We start from the raw sequence: 15,679 nt of genomic DNA on the forward strand, positions 1-15,679 counted from the left end.
CTCAAAAAATGGAAAACTCTTTCGTCTAGCGAGTTTTTCATCTTGCGAGGCATTCGTCTTGCGGGGCACCACTGTATTTCTGTAGTGATAAATGCAAAGACTTCATCAACATTTCACTTACGATTTAGCACAATTATTTTTAGAACATAATATGAAACCTGTTTGGTCAATGGACCAACTGGGTAGCAGTTTATCTGGGAAAGATATTTACTTATGAGAGATGTTCTTAATTTGGATAATTAAACTCAGAATTTAAATATGTTAAGATATGCCAAGGAATTTTGTACTTACATTAGCATTGCAGCTGTGTGGAATTAAATTAGCACAAGGATCTACTTCGCTGCAAATTATTCCATCTCCTTCGTATCCCGGCTTACAAATGCAGCTAAAATTTGCATCAAAGCATGTGAAATTAATAGTCGTGACAGTTGTAAAACGAAGCCAAAATTATGTTTCTATCACAACGGGCAGCAGATCTGTATGACCACAGGCAGAGATCTTTCCTAACCCTAGAAACACTGGAAGCTGCCTTATATTGAGTCAGAGCAGTGGTCCATCTAGCTCAGTATTGCCTACACTGACAGACAGTGGCTCTCTAATATACCGGTAATAATAATAATAATAATAATAATAATAATAATAATAATACCCTGTCCATCTGGCTGCGTTTCCCCAGCCACTCTGGGCGGCTCCCAACAGAATATTAAAAACATGATAAAACATCAAACATTAAAAACTTCCCTAAACAAGGCTGACTTCAGATGTCTTCTAAAAGTCAGATACAGTGGTACCTCAGGTTAAGTACTTAATTCGTTCCGGAGGTCCGTTCTTAACCTGAAACTGTTCTTAACCTGAAGCACCACTTTAGCTCATGGGGCCTCTTGCTGCTGCTGGGCACCGGAGAACGATTTCTGTTCTCATCCTGAAGCAAAGTTCTTAACCCGAGGTACTATTTCTGGGTTAGCGGAGTCTGTAACCTGAAGCGTATGTAACCCGAGGTACCACTGTAGTTGTTTATTTCCTTGACATCTGATGGGAGGGCGTTCCACAGGGAGGGTGCCACTACCGAGAAGGCCCTCTGCCTGGCTCCCTGTAACCTCACTTCTCGCAGTGAGGGAACCACCAGAAGGCCCTCGGAGTGGGACCTCAGTGTCTGGGCTGAACAGTGGGGTTGGAGATGCTCCTTCAGGTATCTCTAAAGTTGCAGATTGGCTATGCCAGGGATTGAACCTGGTATTTTCTGCATGCAAGGCAAATGCTTTGCCACTGCTGCCGAATATTCTTTAACTGTAGGTTCCATTTGAATCCTGGCCTGTCTGTATGTGTGAAGCACATGCTCTGTCACCAGTGACGGCCCTTGATTGATTCTCCAGTTAAAAATCTTAAGTAGTTCAACTGGGAAGGGGTGGGTGGTATTCAAATTTGTTTTACTCAGAGCATTTATAAAAATGAATTGGCAAACCAACAGGGACAGCTGAGGCCAGGAAGATGCAGAATGCACCACATTCACTCACATAGAGGATGACAGGTGGGGAGATGTGTGCCGACACATACTCCTTATAGTTCCCCGAGTGGTATAAAAATGATCGGTATAATGGACCTACCTCATAGCACCATTGGTCAACTGGCAATCGGCATGTGCATGGCAGAACTGAAGAAAAGTCCCGCATGGAAACACCTGTGTGTCACATAATTTTCCAGCATATCCACTTTTGCATGAACCAGCAAGGCAGATCCCATCACTGTCTATTTGGTTGTCACACTTACCATAAACACACATACATTCTGTGGAAGGATGGGGGAAATAAATGTCAATGAGAGGAATATATATATATATAGAGAGAGAGAGAGATCAGGCCCATTTAAAAAAGGTAACATATGTGCTGTTGTTGCAAATAAAATCTCAGCTGGTCTTTCATTTTCCCATTTTTCTTTTTTTTAGCAATAAACAATGAAATAAAATTAGAAGAGACTGTTAGAATATTCTAATTGTCATGACCCCAGATGCCAGGAGTGACCAATACACCAAGTCAGAGGCTACTGTGTTATCAGTTAAGAAACTGGACTGGGTACCTGGACTTGGCTCTGACGCTGGTGATCATGGGCAGTGATGGAGCAAAAATTAGACTGTTAACAGTTAAAGGTAAATCTACAAATCCACACTTTCTAAAACCACATGCAAACTGAGACTCAGGTGCCCTTCAAAATTCACACTTCGTTGAACTTTGTGATGCAGTTTTCCAGCCAAGTAATGTGTACAAAAATGCACATACTAAAGCGTGCATGAAATGCATATATAACAGACAAAAATGTATTATATTAAGGAAAATTGGTTTGCAAAAATGTGTACATTAGGCAAAATGGCATACAAAAATTTGTTTAACAAAAGAAAATCACACTAAAATGCTGGTGAATTGCCATGAGAATCTTTTTTTTTTTAATGGACAACTGAATCTAAGATTGGAAAAATGAGAAACTGAGAGAAATGAAAATGACAGATCCATTCATCCCTATCTGTGAACTAGAGGCTGGCAAGATCCCACTGAAGAAGATCCCACAGTACCAGGCCCATAGAAACTGAGCCAGGCCCCTCACTGATGCTCTCCCCTGGGCACAAAGAACTAAGGACCTCCCAGTTCAGCTGCACAGGGAGCACATCAGGCAGGAGTTTGTGGAACTCAGAAGTGCTTGTCTTCAGGTCAAAGGCTTTCTTTGCCATGGAATTTGACCAAGGCTTTAAATATCCAGGGAAGAGAGAAACTGCGGTGCTTACTTTTGTCACAGTGTGGTCCATATTTGTTTGCGTTTGAACAGAACTGGCAATGTGATCCTTCAAATTTCCTATCACAAACACAAGTTCCATTCCCTTTCATGCCATCCATACACTGCAAAGTGGAACATATTTGAAATTATACATTGAAATTCACATGTAAATATATCAGAATGGTATTTCTGTTGGGAAAATGTGTCTTACACCTTCCTACAAGGTGCCAGTTCCCTCTGTCATTTCCAGAGCCACTTTAAACACCCAGATGGAGTCCAAAGAGAAAAGCAATCTACTGATAAGAACTAAACAAAACAGTGTATCATTTGAGAAGAAAGGAACAGAGATGCTTTGTATTTCTCAGTTCATGCCTTACACATAGCAGGGAGACAGTCAACCAAACATACAGAGGAGAAACTCTCACAGGATTACATAGCCGATCAGAATACTTGCTACCTCAGCAAACATCATGCCATTCTTCCTGGTTGGTAAGCAACACCTCCACCCATCTCCCCCTTGGTTTTTTACTATACCACTAACAGAATTATCGCTTAATTTACAAACTGAATGTTCCCTGCTGTTTTACTTTCAACGCCTCTGACTATTTGTTAGTAAGAAGCAGACAAATGGGGTCTGACTAGGGGCAAACTGAGGTTGGTGGGGCAGTGCTCCATTAGCCCTCACTGTGTGATCCAACCCCTCACTCCATTAACCTGAGGTTTAAAAGCTAGACATTTTGAACAGTGGTCCAGGGTGCACAACATAGCCTATTCTATGATGCTAAGAATGTGAGCTTATTTACGGTCCTCAGCTTGTGATACATGAAGTGATATAAATTTACTTTGGTGCATGATGCAGATGGTGAAGCATCACTACTATGCATTCAGTTTTCCTTTTGGTGTGGGCATTTTTTCATGCAACACCTCATGCCCTACATGAAAACTGACCCTGTCATGAATCAAGCAGGTTTGCTGAAAAACGCCAAAGTCAACTGACATCTCAACAAAACCAAACGGTTTCATATGCCTATTTACTAGACTTCAACAAAGGAAATGGAGACCGGTTGACACTGAAAATATTTGTTTCTTTTACCTGTCCATTTCCTGAGCAGGGATTGGAAAAGCCACCAGGGCACTGAGTGCAATCTGGGCCAAAGAATCCTTTGCAACACTTTGGCTCCTGCAAAATAAGCAAACGTTTCCTCATGACAAAAGAAAAAGGAGCAGCACACAAATTTGTTAAGAGCAGGCCCATGCAGATTGGGGGAGGTGTGAGCTGGGTACACTTGCCCCAGGCATTGAAGAAGAAGAAGAGTTTGGATTTGATATCCCACCTTTCACTCCCTTTAAGGAGTCACAAAGCGGCTAACATTCTCCTTTCCCTTCCTCCCCCACAACCAGTGGCGTAGTGAGGGTTGTCAGCACCCAGGGCAAGGCAAATAATTTGCGCCCCCTAACCCGTGGATTTTAGCACTCGAGTCTCTTCCGCGCCCCCCCCGATGTTGCGCCCGGTGCGGCCGGCCCCCCCTGCACCCCCCACGCTACGCCACTGCCCACAACAAACACTCTGTGAGGTGAGTGGGGCTGAGAGACTTCAAAGAAGTATGACTGGCCCAAGGTCATCCAGCAGCTGCATGTGGAGGAGCGGAGACGCGAACCCGGTTCCCCAGATAACGAGACTACCGCTCTTAACCACTACACCATACTGGTTGGAGGACTAAGCCAGCTGGGGGCCACCACCAGAGGCCTGCCACTGTCATGCCAAGAATGCTCCGTGTCTCCCAGCCACCCTGGGCTCCAGGCAAGCTTTGAACAGGCCTGGGCATTCATTAAGAGTACAAGAAGGTTGTAGCACTGTTTGTAATATCTGCTATACCTTTCTTGTGCTGTATTAGCTTTCTCTTGCCTACTGCATAGGAACACAGCCAGCTGCTGTGCCAGGCCAATGGTCCATCAACCTCAGCCCACACTGACTGGCAGCAGCTCTCCAAGGTTTAAGACATCTGAAGGCAGCCCTGTTTAGGGAAGCTTTTAATGTTTGATGCATTACGGTATTTTAATATTTTGTTGGAAGCTGCCCAGAGTGGCTGGGGAAGTATAAATGGGCGGGGTATAAATAATAATAATAGGGACAGCCCTACCTGGAACTGTTGGGGATTGAACCTGGGTCATTCTGCATGCAACCCAGATGCCCTACAACTGAGATACAGTCTTTGCTATGGTCTTCCCTAATGCTTTTTGCTACTGCTCTTGGGTCTCCTTAATGGCTCCATAATGGCTCCTGGATCCGTGCTGCTGTTGTACTCACTAGATGCATTTGTGAAAATAGATACCGTATATACTCAGAATGTTTTTGTATGCATGATGTCTGGGGTTTTTTATGTGCTTTAAGAAGCGTCTTCAAGAAGCGAATACAAAAAAATTGAGGATGTTCTATTAGTTGTGGCAAAATGTCATGTAGACCACTGTTGTACAGTAGTAAGTAGTTGCTGGTGCTATCAGCAGTTTTATAGGAAGCTAAGAACAGAAATGTCATTTGCATCTCTCACCTTTTTGGTTACATTGCAGTATTTAGCACACCCATATCTGAGAAAGGTCTGTTCGTGGTAAATGCATCGATTCCTTGTGAAAGCCTAGAGTATTAAAAAAAATATCCACACATTAAAACAAACCACCCATAACCAACACTGTGCTCTATAGAAAGCAAACAATGATGTTAATTTTGCTGGAGAGCAGATTGCATTCATAATACGCTGCTTGTTTTTATTCTTTTTATAATAACACAAATGCTGTTAATACATTTTACCGAAATGCATGTAGAAGGAAATCTTTTGTTGTTTATAAATTTATTTGGTGATTGGACAGATAATAAGTTTACTTACAACAGGTTTTGAATTTTCTGGACAACTATTCCTGTGTAGTGCTGGGCATTTTCCACAGGTACCCTGAAACAAATGGAACAATTATAGTTTATGAAGGTACAGTTTTGCCTCACAAAGCAGAATTACCGGTAGGTTTTTACGTGAGTTCCAATTATCACAAAGGGCTCCTGTGTTTGCAGAAAGGAATATGTAGGCCAATTAGCTCCCTCTGTTGGGCTGGCATGGACTGGGAATTAGGTGCAAAGGAATTCTATACATCAGGGGTAGCCAACATGGTGCCCTCCATATATTTGCTGGACTACAACTCCCATCATCCCTCTCCATTGGCTATGCTGCCTAGGACTGATGGGAGATGGAGTGCAACAACATCCATTGACTAGCTCTGCTAGAGCAGTTATTAGATACTGCCTTTTACTGTTTTGTTATGAAGAGTCTTACCATCTTAATCTCAATTCTCTCTTCATCACATCTGTGTGGCAGAATTGGGATTATGGAAGGTGGTATGAGAACACCAGAAAATGTGTAAATTCGGCCATTTTTTGCAGCAATGTCTGCATCTTCTATAGGTTTGCCATTCACCAGGATTTGTCCCTGCATAAATAAGAGTTATTTATTTTGATATTAGATGCTAGTACTTCAAAATGTTTTCACTGTATTATTTGACAATATCATGCATCCTTGCTTCTGTATTTGTTTGCATTCTTCATAATCAGGACCTCTTACAGCTGTTGTTTTAATCCAACTAAACAGTTTCTTGGTATTTCAAAGCAGTTACATGAATAAGTAGAATAAAAAGAAGGCTTAATTTGTAAATCTGTGTGAAGGTTTAATCTGAGCCAGGACTTGGCAGTGCTCCAGTCCAGAATCTTTTTTTTTTTTGTGTGTGAGGGAATTTATCTCCCATACCAGGTATTATCATTAACATATTTTTGCCTATATTTTTTCATATATATTTAATTATCCTTGCAGTACGTCTAGAGAGAGTGTGCTTCTGAGTGAGCATTTCATGTGCAGACAAAGTGAGTTTCCTTAGCCAAAGCCACACCAAAGAATAATGTATCTATAGCCAAGGACACAACATCATGTTCAGATAATGAGCAGCCAAGTAGACTCCTCCTCTGGTTTAATGGCATTGCAAGGTCAAAAGAAAAGGCCCTATACTAGAGCAATATTCTTACACTCCACTCACAGTCTTTCATAAATCCTTATACAGTGGTACCTCTGGTTAAGAACTTAATTCGTTCTGGAGGTCCGTTCTTAACCTGAGGTACCACTTTAGCTAATGGGGTCTCCTGCTGCCGTCACACCGCTGCATTTCTGTTCTCATCCTGAGGTAAAGTTCTTAACCTGAGGTACTACTTCCGGGTTAGTGGAGTCTGTAACCTGAAGCATTTGTAACCTGAAGCATTTGTAACCCAAGGTACCTCTGTATCTCTCACAAATCTTCAAAGAATCTCCAACATCCAGCCCCATATATTTTTGTCTCAAAGAGCAGCCCCCAAGGACAAAACTGCAGAATCACTATGAAGGAGAGGCCCCCTTTTTGTTCATATACCTCAAACAGTCCCATATATAATTGTTTACATGTTAAGTGCTGACTGTAAGACCTCAAGGTGTCACATCGCTTTCAGAAATATTCCAGATTCAGTCTGTTGAAATAAGAACTGCTATTTGAGACAACTCTGAGAGGAATAAATAGATGTGGAAATAATATCCGTGTAACAAATACATTAATGTACATTTAGCAGCACTGTGTACCTCAGAGTATTGTGAGTATTGCTGCCGCTGCTCCACATTAACAACAGTCAAGGGTTGTACTCATAACACAATGGCTAATTTCCACAAGGTATTAAACATTACAATGGTGATATCAGCAGGGTGTGTGGAAAATTTGCTTTGATGTTTCAGTTTTATGTAATGACTGTAAAATCTGTTTCGGCTTGTACATGTACATCCACCACTTGATGGCTACAGTTATTAAGTGATGAGTTGCATGTGTAAATAAACCATCTGACATCAGACACCACAGACAGAACTTTCATATCATCTCACATCCTCTTAAACACAACCATTTTCAACAGAGTCAGGCAAATGGGTTCAACTCGTGAGCTGAAGAAGCAACATGAAAGGATGAGAGAACAGGTCTTGTTGCTAGAAGTACAACGGCAGAGATCATTCAGCAAGTGACTTGAGGGGTTACTTCTGTTATTGGTTTGAATGGCAGCAGACTCTGAACGGCTTGAGGTTTTGGTCAGCTGGGAGTTAGCTGTCAATGAGGAAGATAGCAGAGATTTGACAGTTGGAGGCCTGAAATTTGACAATTGGAGGCTTTACTCTGGAAAGCAGGAGTTAGCTGTTGTTAACTGTGTGTTAAAAAGTCCACTCCTTTCAGAATTCAGAAAACAAAATTTGACTGGATTAAACAGGAAAACAAAATGAATAAATAAGAACTAGCCTTTCTTGTACTTACACTATTGGTGACGTTAAAATAGATGAACTGTTGCGCCATAGTCTGGATGTGCCCTATTGAGATAAGGCTGGCTACCTCCAGCTATAGGGAAGAATAAATAATTCATTTCCCCCCCAAAGCCAAATATTACAATAGGAGTCTTTTTTTAAAATTGAATAGAAAATAATTAGCAAATAGTATTCAAAAAGGAGTCCATGAAAGTATAATGACACTTAAAGGGGTGCACTCACTAGTGCAAGACATTTTGGTGCCTGAAGTGAATCACAAAATGGTGCCAGCCCTCCCCAACGAGGAAGAATGTATGAGTGAAGATCTAAATCAGGAACAAGGTGGGAAATAAAATCTACATCAGGATCTGCCACCCCTGTGGATTCTGCCACCTGAGGCAGTCACCTCACCTTGCCTCATGAGTGGGCCAGCCCTGCTTCAGATCATTATAGAAACCGCCCCCCTTACTTCTTTTGTGGGTACTGGGACATAAGGATTTCAGTAAGTTATGAGAGGCATCGTAGATTTCAGTAGTGAGAAGTAACAAGTGTACTATAATAAGGTAATATCAAATCTAGCACAGACATCAATTGCACTAACCTGGGTGTGAGGAACAATGTGATACTGAACTAGCTCGCGAAGCTTTCGTGAACCCTGTACAAATAAAGAATGAGCCACATTTATCTGAACAAGCATCCTGCATGGGCATAGCCAGGGCTTTTGTTGGAGGGGGGCATAACCAACATGACTGGTGAGTTAGTTAAGTATTTCTATCATTTTACATGATGAAGGGGAGGGAGCAGCTGCCCCATGCCCCCTTTGGCTACGCCCATGGCATCATGCAATACAGTGGTGCCTCGCAAGACGAAAAGAATCCGTTCTGTGATTCTCTTCGTCTAGCGGTTTTTTCGTCTTGCGAAGCAAACCCATTGACGGATTAGCGCTATTAGCGCTATTAGCGGCTTTTAGCGGCTTATCTGCTGATCGGATCAGCTGATAAGCGGCTTAGCGGCTTAGAAAAAGGGGGGGAAGGGGAAAAAACCCGCAGGAACTTGCAAGGCATTGTCGTCTTGTGAAGCAAGCCCATAGGAAATTCATTTTGCGAAGCACCTCCAAAACGGAAAACTCTTTCATCTAGCGAGTTTTCCGTCTTGCGAGGCATTCGTCTTGCAGGGCACCACTGTATTTTCTTTTTCATGCCGACCAAAGAAGCGAAATCTAATTTGAGCTGTGAGAAGATGCAAAGCACAATGGCATTCTCAAGCCACTGGGCTTCTTTGCTCATTTGCTCTCCCCCTCTGACCCCAGTGGAGGTGCTGCAGCTTCCAGAGAAGAGAAACAGCAGCCACTGTTCACTGGCTCAGTTTGGTCAGAGGTGGCTTTAGGGTGGTGTGACCCTTAAGGTCGCACAAGGCTGCAGGGGGCACCAAAACAATATTCAAAAACAGAGACCACTAAGCCGAGGAGTGACATAGGGTGCCACTGAAATTTGAGAGCCCAAAGCCCACTGCCAGTTTGGTGCTGGGGTAGGTACACTTGCCTGGTGACCCCACAAAGCCTGGAATGGGATCCGCCATAGAAATCCAAACCAGTAAGTATATTAGGCCAAGACCATTCACATAAGTAAAAGGGTAATTATGAAAAAAGAAAAAAAATGTATATTTTTGTCTGATATTTTGTGGCAAAACAAAGCAACTGACCAGAGAGTAAATTTCCCTCCTATGCTTAGGATTCTTCTGGAAATCAGCTTTTATTAAGACAACCTGGATGTCTGCTTTTAATCAAAGCATGATATTCAATAGGTGTTTCATGGCCTCGAGTCCTATTCACATCCTTATAGATGTAGTCATTACAACTAAATATAAGGTCTTCTATACAGCCATTGTGGTACCCCCCATAAGTTGTTGAACTTCCCACCAGTTCCCACCATCCCTTACTATGCAATCCGGAGCTGCTGTGAGTTGGTGTCCAACAACATCTGTAGAGTACTGCATTGGCTATCCTTTTCCTGATCAACTTGTGGCAGACAAGTTATGCTAGTGGTAAGGAAAGATCCAGCAGCTGATTGAACAATGGCATGCAAATAGCCAGTAATGCTGTGTGTCATTCTGGGTGGGGGATGTATACATTTTCTATATTCAAGCTGACCATTGGTTGTGTCCTAGTGGATACTGTTACTACACAAGAACGAATGCCCGTATGTGTTATTTAAAGACTTATACCTTACTTGACAACAGGTAGTCCAGTTCTCCATCTTTCAAGCTCTTCCAAGCATCGTTGGTTGGAATGAAAATTGTATTAGGTCCTGGATGTATATCTAACATTGGTCCCACAACGCTGTTCTATTTTAGAAAGAGTGAGCGGAAGGGAACAGCAGTTTATATGCATTTTTTTCCCCAAAATGAAAATCTGTAAATTTGTGGGGGGGGGGGGGTTGTTTAAGTCTTACCTCTAGTATGGATCTAAATCTGCTGTATCTCACTTTGCCCAGAAGCAATGCCATTATAGATCTCTAAGAAGACAGAAATAGAGTCATCCTACTTTGAATATCAACGGTAACCGAGTGCATCAATTATTATTGTATATGATACAAGTTATTATTTGTATTAAAAAGAATGTAGAGACCTTTGCAAGGCCAGTGGCGGATGTTGGCACCAAAAATTCCAGTGGTGCCCTGTGCAACACCAAAACCCAGTGCCCCCCCGCAACCTCTCGCTTTCCATTGGATGTCATATTTCCTGTGCCCCAGAAGCTCAGTGCCCGGTGCAATTGCACTGGTAACGCTCGCCTAGATCTGCCTTTGGCATGGCTTTATATGAATGACACTGCACAACAGTGCTCAGCAGGAAGGAGTGGTAGAAGATGTACTCTGTATGCATAAAGTTCCTAATTCAGTCCCTGGCTTTTCCTGAGAGGTATGAAAAAGATGCATGCCTGGGTGGAACACTAAATTGTGGTTACTCCAAAACAGAAACAGGAGTTTACAATTTCCCCATGGCAACAACAGACAACAGGAGAAGGGAGTGCATAAGTCTTGAGGACTACTGCTGCTGACCACATAATGCTGAACCATAGTTTAGCATTAAGTTCAAGCTGGACAAGTATCCCTTAGTCTGACCTCACCAGAGGCCTAGTTTTATAGGGTTGTTTCAAAGTTTTATGCATGAAAAAAATCTCTCAGGGCATTTAAAGTACTATGTAAATACTACTATTCTCCAGCTTTATTGCACAGTAGGCATCTGTTGCAAGAAATGTTTAAATTCATAGGTAAAATCGTGGTTCTAAACTGTTATAGTCACTTGCCTGTATTTGACCTCACCTCTTTATCACTTTCAAAGCTCGGTTCCATATTGTCCAGGGCTCTATCAACAATGTGTACAATTCCATTGGAAGCGACAATATCTGCTTGTAATATTTTCACTTTCTTCTTCCCTCCCTGTAATCTTATTCTAAGTAGATTGTCCTAGAAAGGCCCAGAAAATAAATATAGGATTCTTTTATCTAACAAGGCACACACTGCTTATGTAATAATAGTACTGTAGTAGTAGTAGTAGTAGTAGTAGTAGTAGTAAAAAACATGAGCTGCTATATAAATTGTATGATATTCAGCACTCAAATCTCATTTGACATCAGGCAGGCATCTGAAATAAAATCTAGAACAGGGTAGCCAACATGCTGCTGTCCAGATTCTGGCAGACTGCAAGCCCCATCAGCCCCAACCAGTATGGCCAGTGGTCAACAATGATGGAAGCTGTAGTCTGCCAACATCTGGAGAGCACCACATTGGCTTACCAGGTACAAGCACACAGTGTTCAAGAAGAGGTACAGTCAATAAACTAGTTGTACGACCCATAGGAACTGGGCTATGGACTACTGCATTTGTGCAGGGCTGATGTCAGCACTAGGCATCCTTGGGCAGCTGCCAATGGACTAGAAACTGTGAGAAATTAGAAGGGCAGACAGACCCAGCTCCCCAGCACTGCATGGGCCACTGTCACTGCAGCCAGGGAAGCCCACCAGAGGATACTTTGCCCAAGGCCCCTTTATGGCAAGGACTGTGGCTCAGCAGTACAGCATCTGCTTTGCGTGTAAAACTTCTGAAACACTGGAGAGCTGCTGTTGGTCAGAGTAGACAATACTGAGGTCGCTAGACCAAATGGTCTGACTTGGTATAAGGCAGCTTCCTATATTCCTATATTATACCTGAAGCCTACCTGAGGAACGGCTAAGGGAGCTGGGCATGTTTAGCCTGGAGAAGAGGAGGTTAAGGGGTGATATGATAGCCATGTTCAAATATATAAAAGGATGTCACATAGAGGAGGGAGAAAGGTTGTTTTCTGCTGCTCCAGAGAAGCGGACACGGAGCAATGCATCCAAACTACAAGAAAGAAGATTCCACCTAAACATTAGGAAGAACTTCCTGACAGTAAGAGCTGTTCGACAGTGGAATTTGCTGCCAAGGAGTGTGGTGGAGTCTCCTACTTTGGAGGTCTTTAAGCAGAGGATTGACAACCATATGTCAGGAGTGCTCTGATGGTGTTTCCTGCTTGGCAGGGGGTTGGGCTCGATGGCCCTTGTGGTCTCTTCCAACTCTATGATTCTATGATTCTACTCTGCATTTGCATCATACTGTGTTATAGCATCAGTTCAACATGCCATGACTTTGGATTGTCATTTGATCCTTTAAAAAACAACAACCACCAGACCTTTAAGTTTAATAAACTTACACAATGGGCAAAAGAAACCTTTTGTTGATAGGGAATGTATTGATGCAGAAAAGTTAGCACCTCTGGGAGCTGAATAACTAGCTTTGGCTGTCTTATAAAACATTGCTGTATTCTAAATCTGTTGTTTCACCATTTTAAATGGATTTTTATTTGCATTTGATACTGGTTTTGCTGTTGCTGTATTAAGGCTTGCTGCAAACCATTTTGAGGGCCATAGTAGTAGAAAAATGGAGTATGAAATTTATATGTATCATTGTATATCCTGTTTTCCACTACAATGTCCACAAAGTACCTTCCAGTAAGAACACAGTGAAACTGAAATAAAAGGTTAAAGCACAACTTTAAAAAAAACAACAGCAATAAGCCAAAGTAGTTCACACACAAAACAGTTAAAACTCTGCCAAACAAACCCAATATCAATTTTGCACTTGCTAGTGAAATAGCAGTAATAAAGTGAAAACCATACCTTACCTTTTCATCATTTAATATGACCCCTGGTTTGCCAGTGAGAGTATAAACTGTACTTGTACTATTCAACCCATTCAGATCCAGCTGACCAGCAAGTATGTGGAGCTTCACAAAATACTGGGCACTCTCTTTATTAGAAAGAATGTCTTTAACCTGGAAGATTAGCAAAATGAAGGGAAATGATATTATATAGGCTTCTAATACAAATAATTCTCAATAATGTGGAAAAGGCACCCTAAAAAATTGAAAGGGAGGTAAAAGACTGCATCTAGAGAACATGTGATTTCCAAGTGCTGGAGAGACCAAACTGTGGGGTTAGTAACACATAGGCCGATTGAAATCAATGTGAAAAGTTAGTCATGGTGACAAGATTTCCAAGTCCTACTGATTTCAACGGGACCAAAAGTGACACATTTAGGCTGCAATCGTAGCTTGCCTGGGAGTAAACCCCATTGAATTCAGTGGGATTTACTTCTGACTACACATGATGCGGGTGGCGCTGTGGGTTAAACCACAGAGCCTAGGGCTTGCCGATCAGAAGGTCGGTGGTTCGAATCCCCACAATGGGGTAAGCTCCCATTGCTCGGTCTCAGTGTCAGGAGTGCGTGCAGGAGCCAGGCCCTGTGACCAGTAGGGCTTCGCAGGACTGGGGCCTTCCTAAGTTTGTTCTGGAGAGGCAAGGTGCGGCCGCACAGGTGAGGCCGCTGGGTAACTCACAGCACCTGGTGGCAAGAGCCGGGAAGGGATATAAGGTCAGCATTTCCCTTTGGCTCTTTGCCACAGCAACATATTTCCTGCCTTGCTGTGTTTGGCTTTTTGCTTCCTGATTCTTGGACCTCAGCTTCTTGACTCCTTGCTTCTTGATCCTCAGACCCTTGACTTCTTGACTCCTTGCTTCTTGACCCTCAGACCCTTGACTTTGTGACTCCCTGCTTCCTGACCTTCGGACCCCTGGCTTCTGGACTCTCGTTCCTGCTCCCACCCCGCCATCTTGCCCCCGGTGCTGAGGTCCTCAGCTGGGACTTTGATCGCCTGTAGACCGGACCGTGACACCCAGCTCCTGCCAACCTAGCAGTTCAAAAGCACGCAGTGCAAGTAGATAAATAGGTATTGCTCTGGCGGGAAGGTAAACAGCGTTTCCGTGTGCTGCTCTGGTTCGCCAGAAGCGGCTTAGTCATGTTGGCCACATGACCCGGAAGCTGTACGCCGGCTCCCTCGGCAAATAAAGCAAGATGAGCGCCGCAACCCCAGAGTCGGACACGACTGGACCTAATGGTCAGGGGTCCCTTTACCTTTACACTTGCAGTCTTAGTCTGGGCCCAAAGCAGTGAAAACAGAAAAAAATTAAAAGGTAACATCTTTTTCCTAACGACAGAGGTGCAAGGAAGCATTCTTCTATTCCCAGGTTCTTGTACAAAACAAAAAAGCATTCTGTTCTACAGTAGTAAAAAAAAAAAAAACTAAACATTTGCAAAATGTTGAATGAACAAAGCTGACAGGTTAGCAGGGATGTCATTGGCACTAACCAATAGGTGAGTACAATACAGACCACAATAACAAGAGCTACAGCTCAAGCTAGCTAGAAAATTTTGCTGCCCAACCACAAAATAATGTGCTTCACCCAAAATGATATACAAGCTGAGCAACAGATTTTGGATTGCAGCCATAATATTAATCATACTCAGAGAAGACCTCTGAAAATTAATGGACATGACTAATTTAGGTACATTAATTTCAGCAGGCCTATTCAAAATATAACTTAGTTGAGCACGACCCTTTGGCTTGACTACAACTATTAAGTAACACACTGAATCAGTTTAAGGCTGCATATAATTGCTACCCAATAGGGCCAAGAACAAATTGTATTTTATTGCGGATGTGCTCAGAACTTAAAATATTATGTCATATCATTTCTTCACCAACCGGGTGCCCTCCAGGCATTTTGGATTACAACTTCCATCAAGTCCAGCTGACATGGCAATAGTGGCTGAGGCTGATGGGAGTTGCTGTCCAAAACTTCTGCAGGGCATCATATTGATGAAAGGTGCTGTAGAACTAAACAAATATTTATCATTTTTAAAGTATGCCATTTTTGAGCACGACACTTACATTTACTCCTTTGAACCCCTTGTTTGTTGGAACAAGAACTGTAAACGGTCCCAAAGTATTCAGCGGCCATTCGTAGGTATTTTCTTACGAGGAAAACAGAAAAATGGAACAAAAGAATGAATACTGTAAAATGAATTCTGTATAAGTATTTTTTATGATTTTTTTTAAATGCATAGAATAAACAGATACAACTTTAAGTAATGTATCAGAAGAGTACAACCAATTATTAACATTAAAAAAAATAGAGGCCTATAGCCAGGGTCGGCTCATCC

At 42.5% G+C, this 15,679-nt stretch overlaps 1 protein-coding gene across 1 annotated transcript in view; it reads right to left on the bottom strand.

Moving 5' to 3' along the window:
• Positions 1–15,679, bottom strand: part of STAB2 (stabilin 2) — an 84,093-nt gene that overhangs the window by 53,612 nt on the left and 14,802 nt on the right. Inside the window, exons 11-24 of the mRNA XM_082240307.1 lie at positions 15,408–15,490; positions 13,302–13,451; positions 11,423–11,566; positions 10,553–10,615; positions 10,326–10,445; positions 8,704–8,757; positions 8,116–8,196; positions 6,084–6,236; positions 5,646–5,708; positions 5,313–5,396; positions 3,857–3,943; positions 2,774–2,885; positions 1,605–1,785; positions 292–385 (exon numbers count right to left, since the gene is read on the bottom strand). Of these exons, the coding sequence (XP_082096433.1) occupies positions 292–385; positions 1,605–1,785; positions 2,774–2,885; positions 3,857–3,943; positions 5,313–5,396; positions 5,646–5,708; positions 6,084–6,236; positions 8,116–8,196; positions 8,704–8,757; positions 10,326–10,445; positions 10,553–10,615; positions 11,423–11,566; positions 13,302–13,451; positions 15,408–15,490 (1,469 nt within the window). The remainder of the gene's footprint in view (positions 1–291; positions 386–1,604; positions 1,786–2,773; positions 2,886–3,856; positions 3,944–5,312; positions 5,397–5,645; positions 5,709–6,083; positions 6,237–8,115; positions 8,197–8,703; positions 8,758–10,325; positions 10,446–10,552; positions 10,616–11,422; positions 11,567–13,301; positions 13,452–15,407; positions 15,491–15,679) is intronic.

The sequence above is a fragment of the Podarcis vaucheri genome (genome assembly GCF_965113315.1).
Source record: "Podarcis vaucheri genome assembly, chromosome: 10".
NCBI classification, from domain to species: Eukaryota; Metazoa; Chordata; class Lepidosauria; order Squamata; family Lacertidae; genus Podarcis; species Podarcis vaucheri.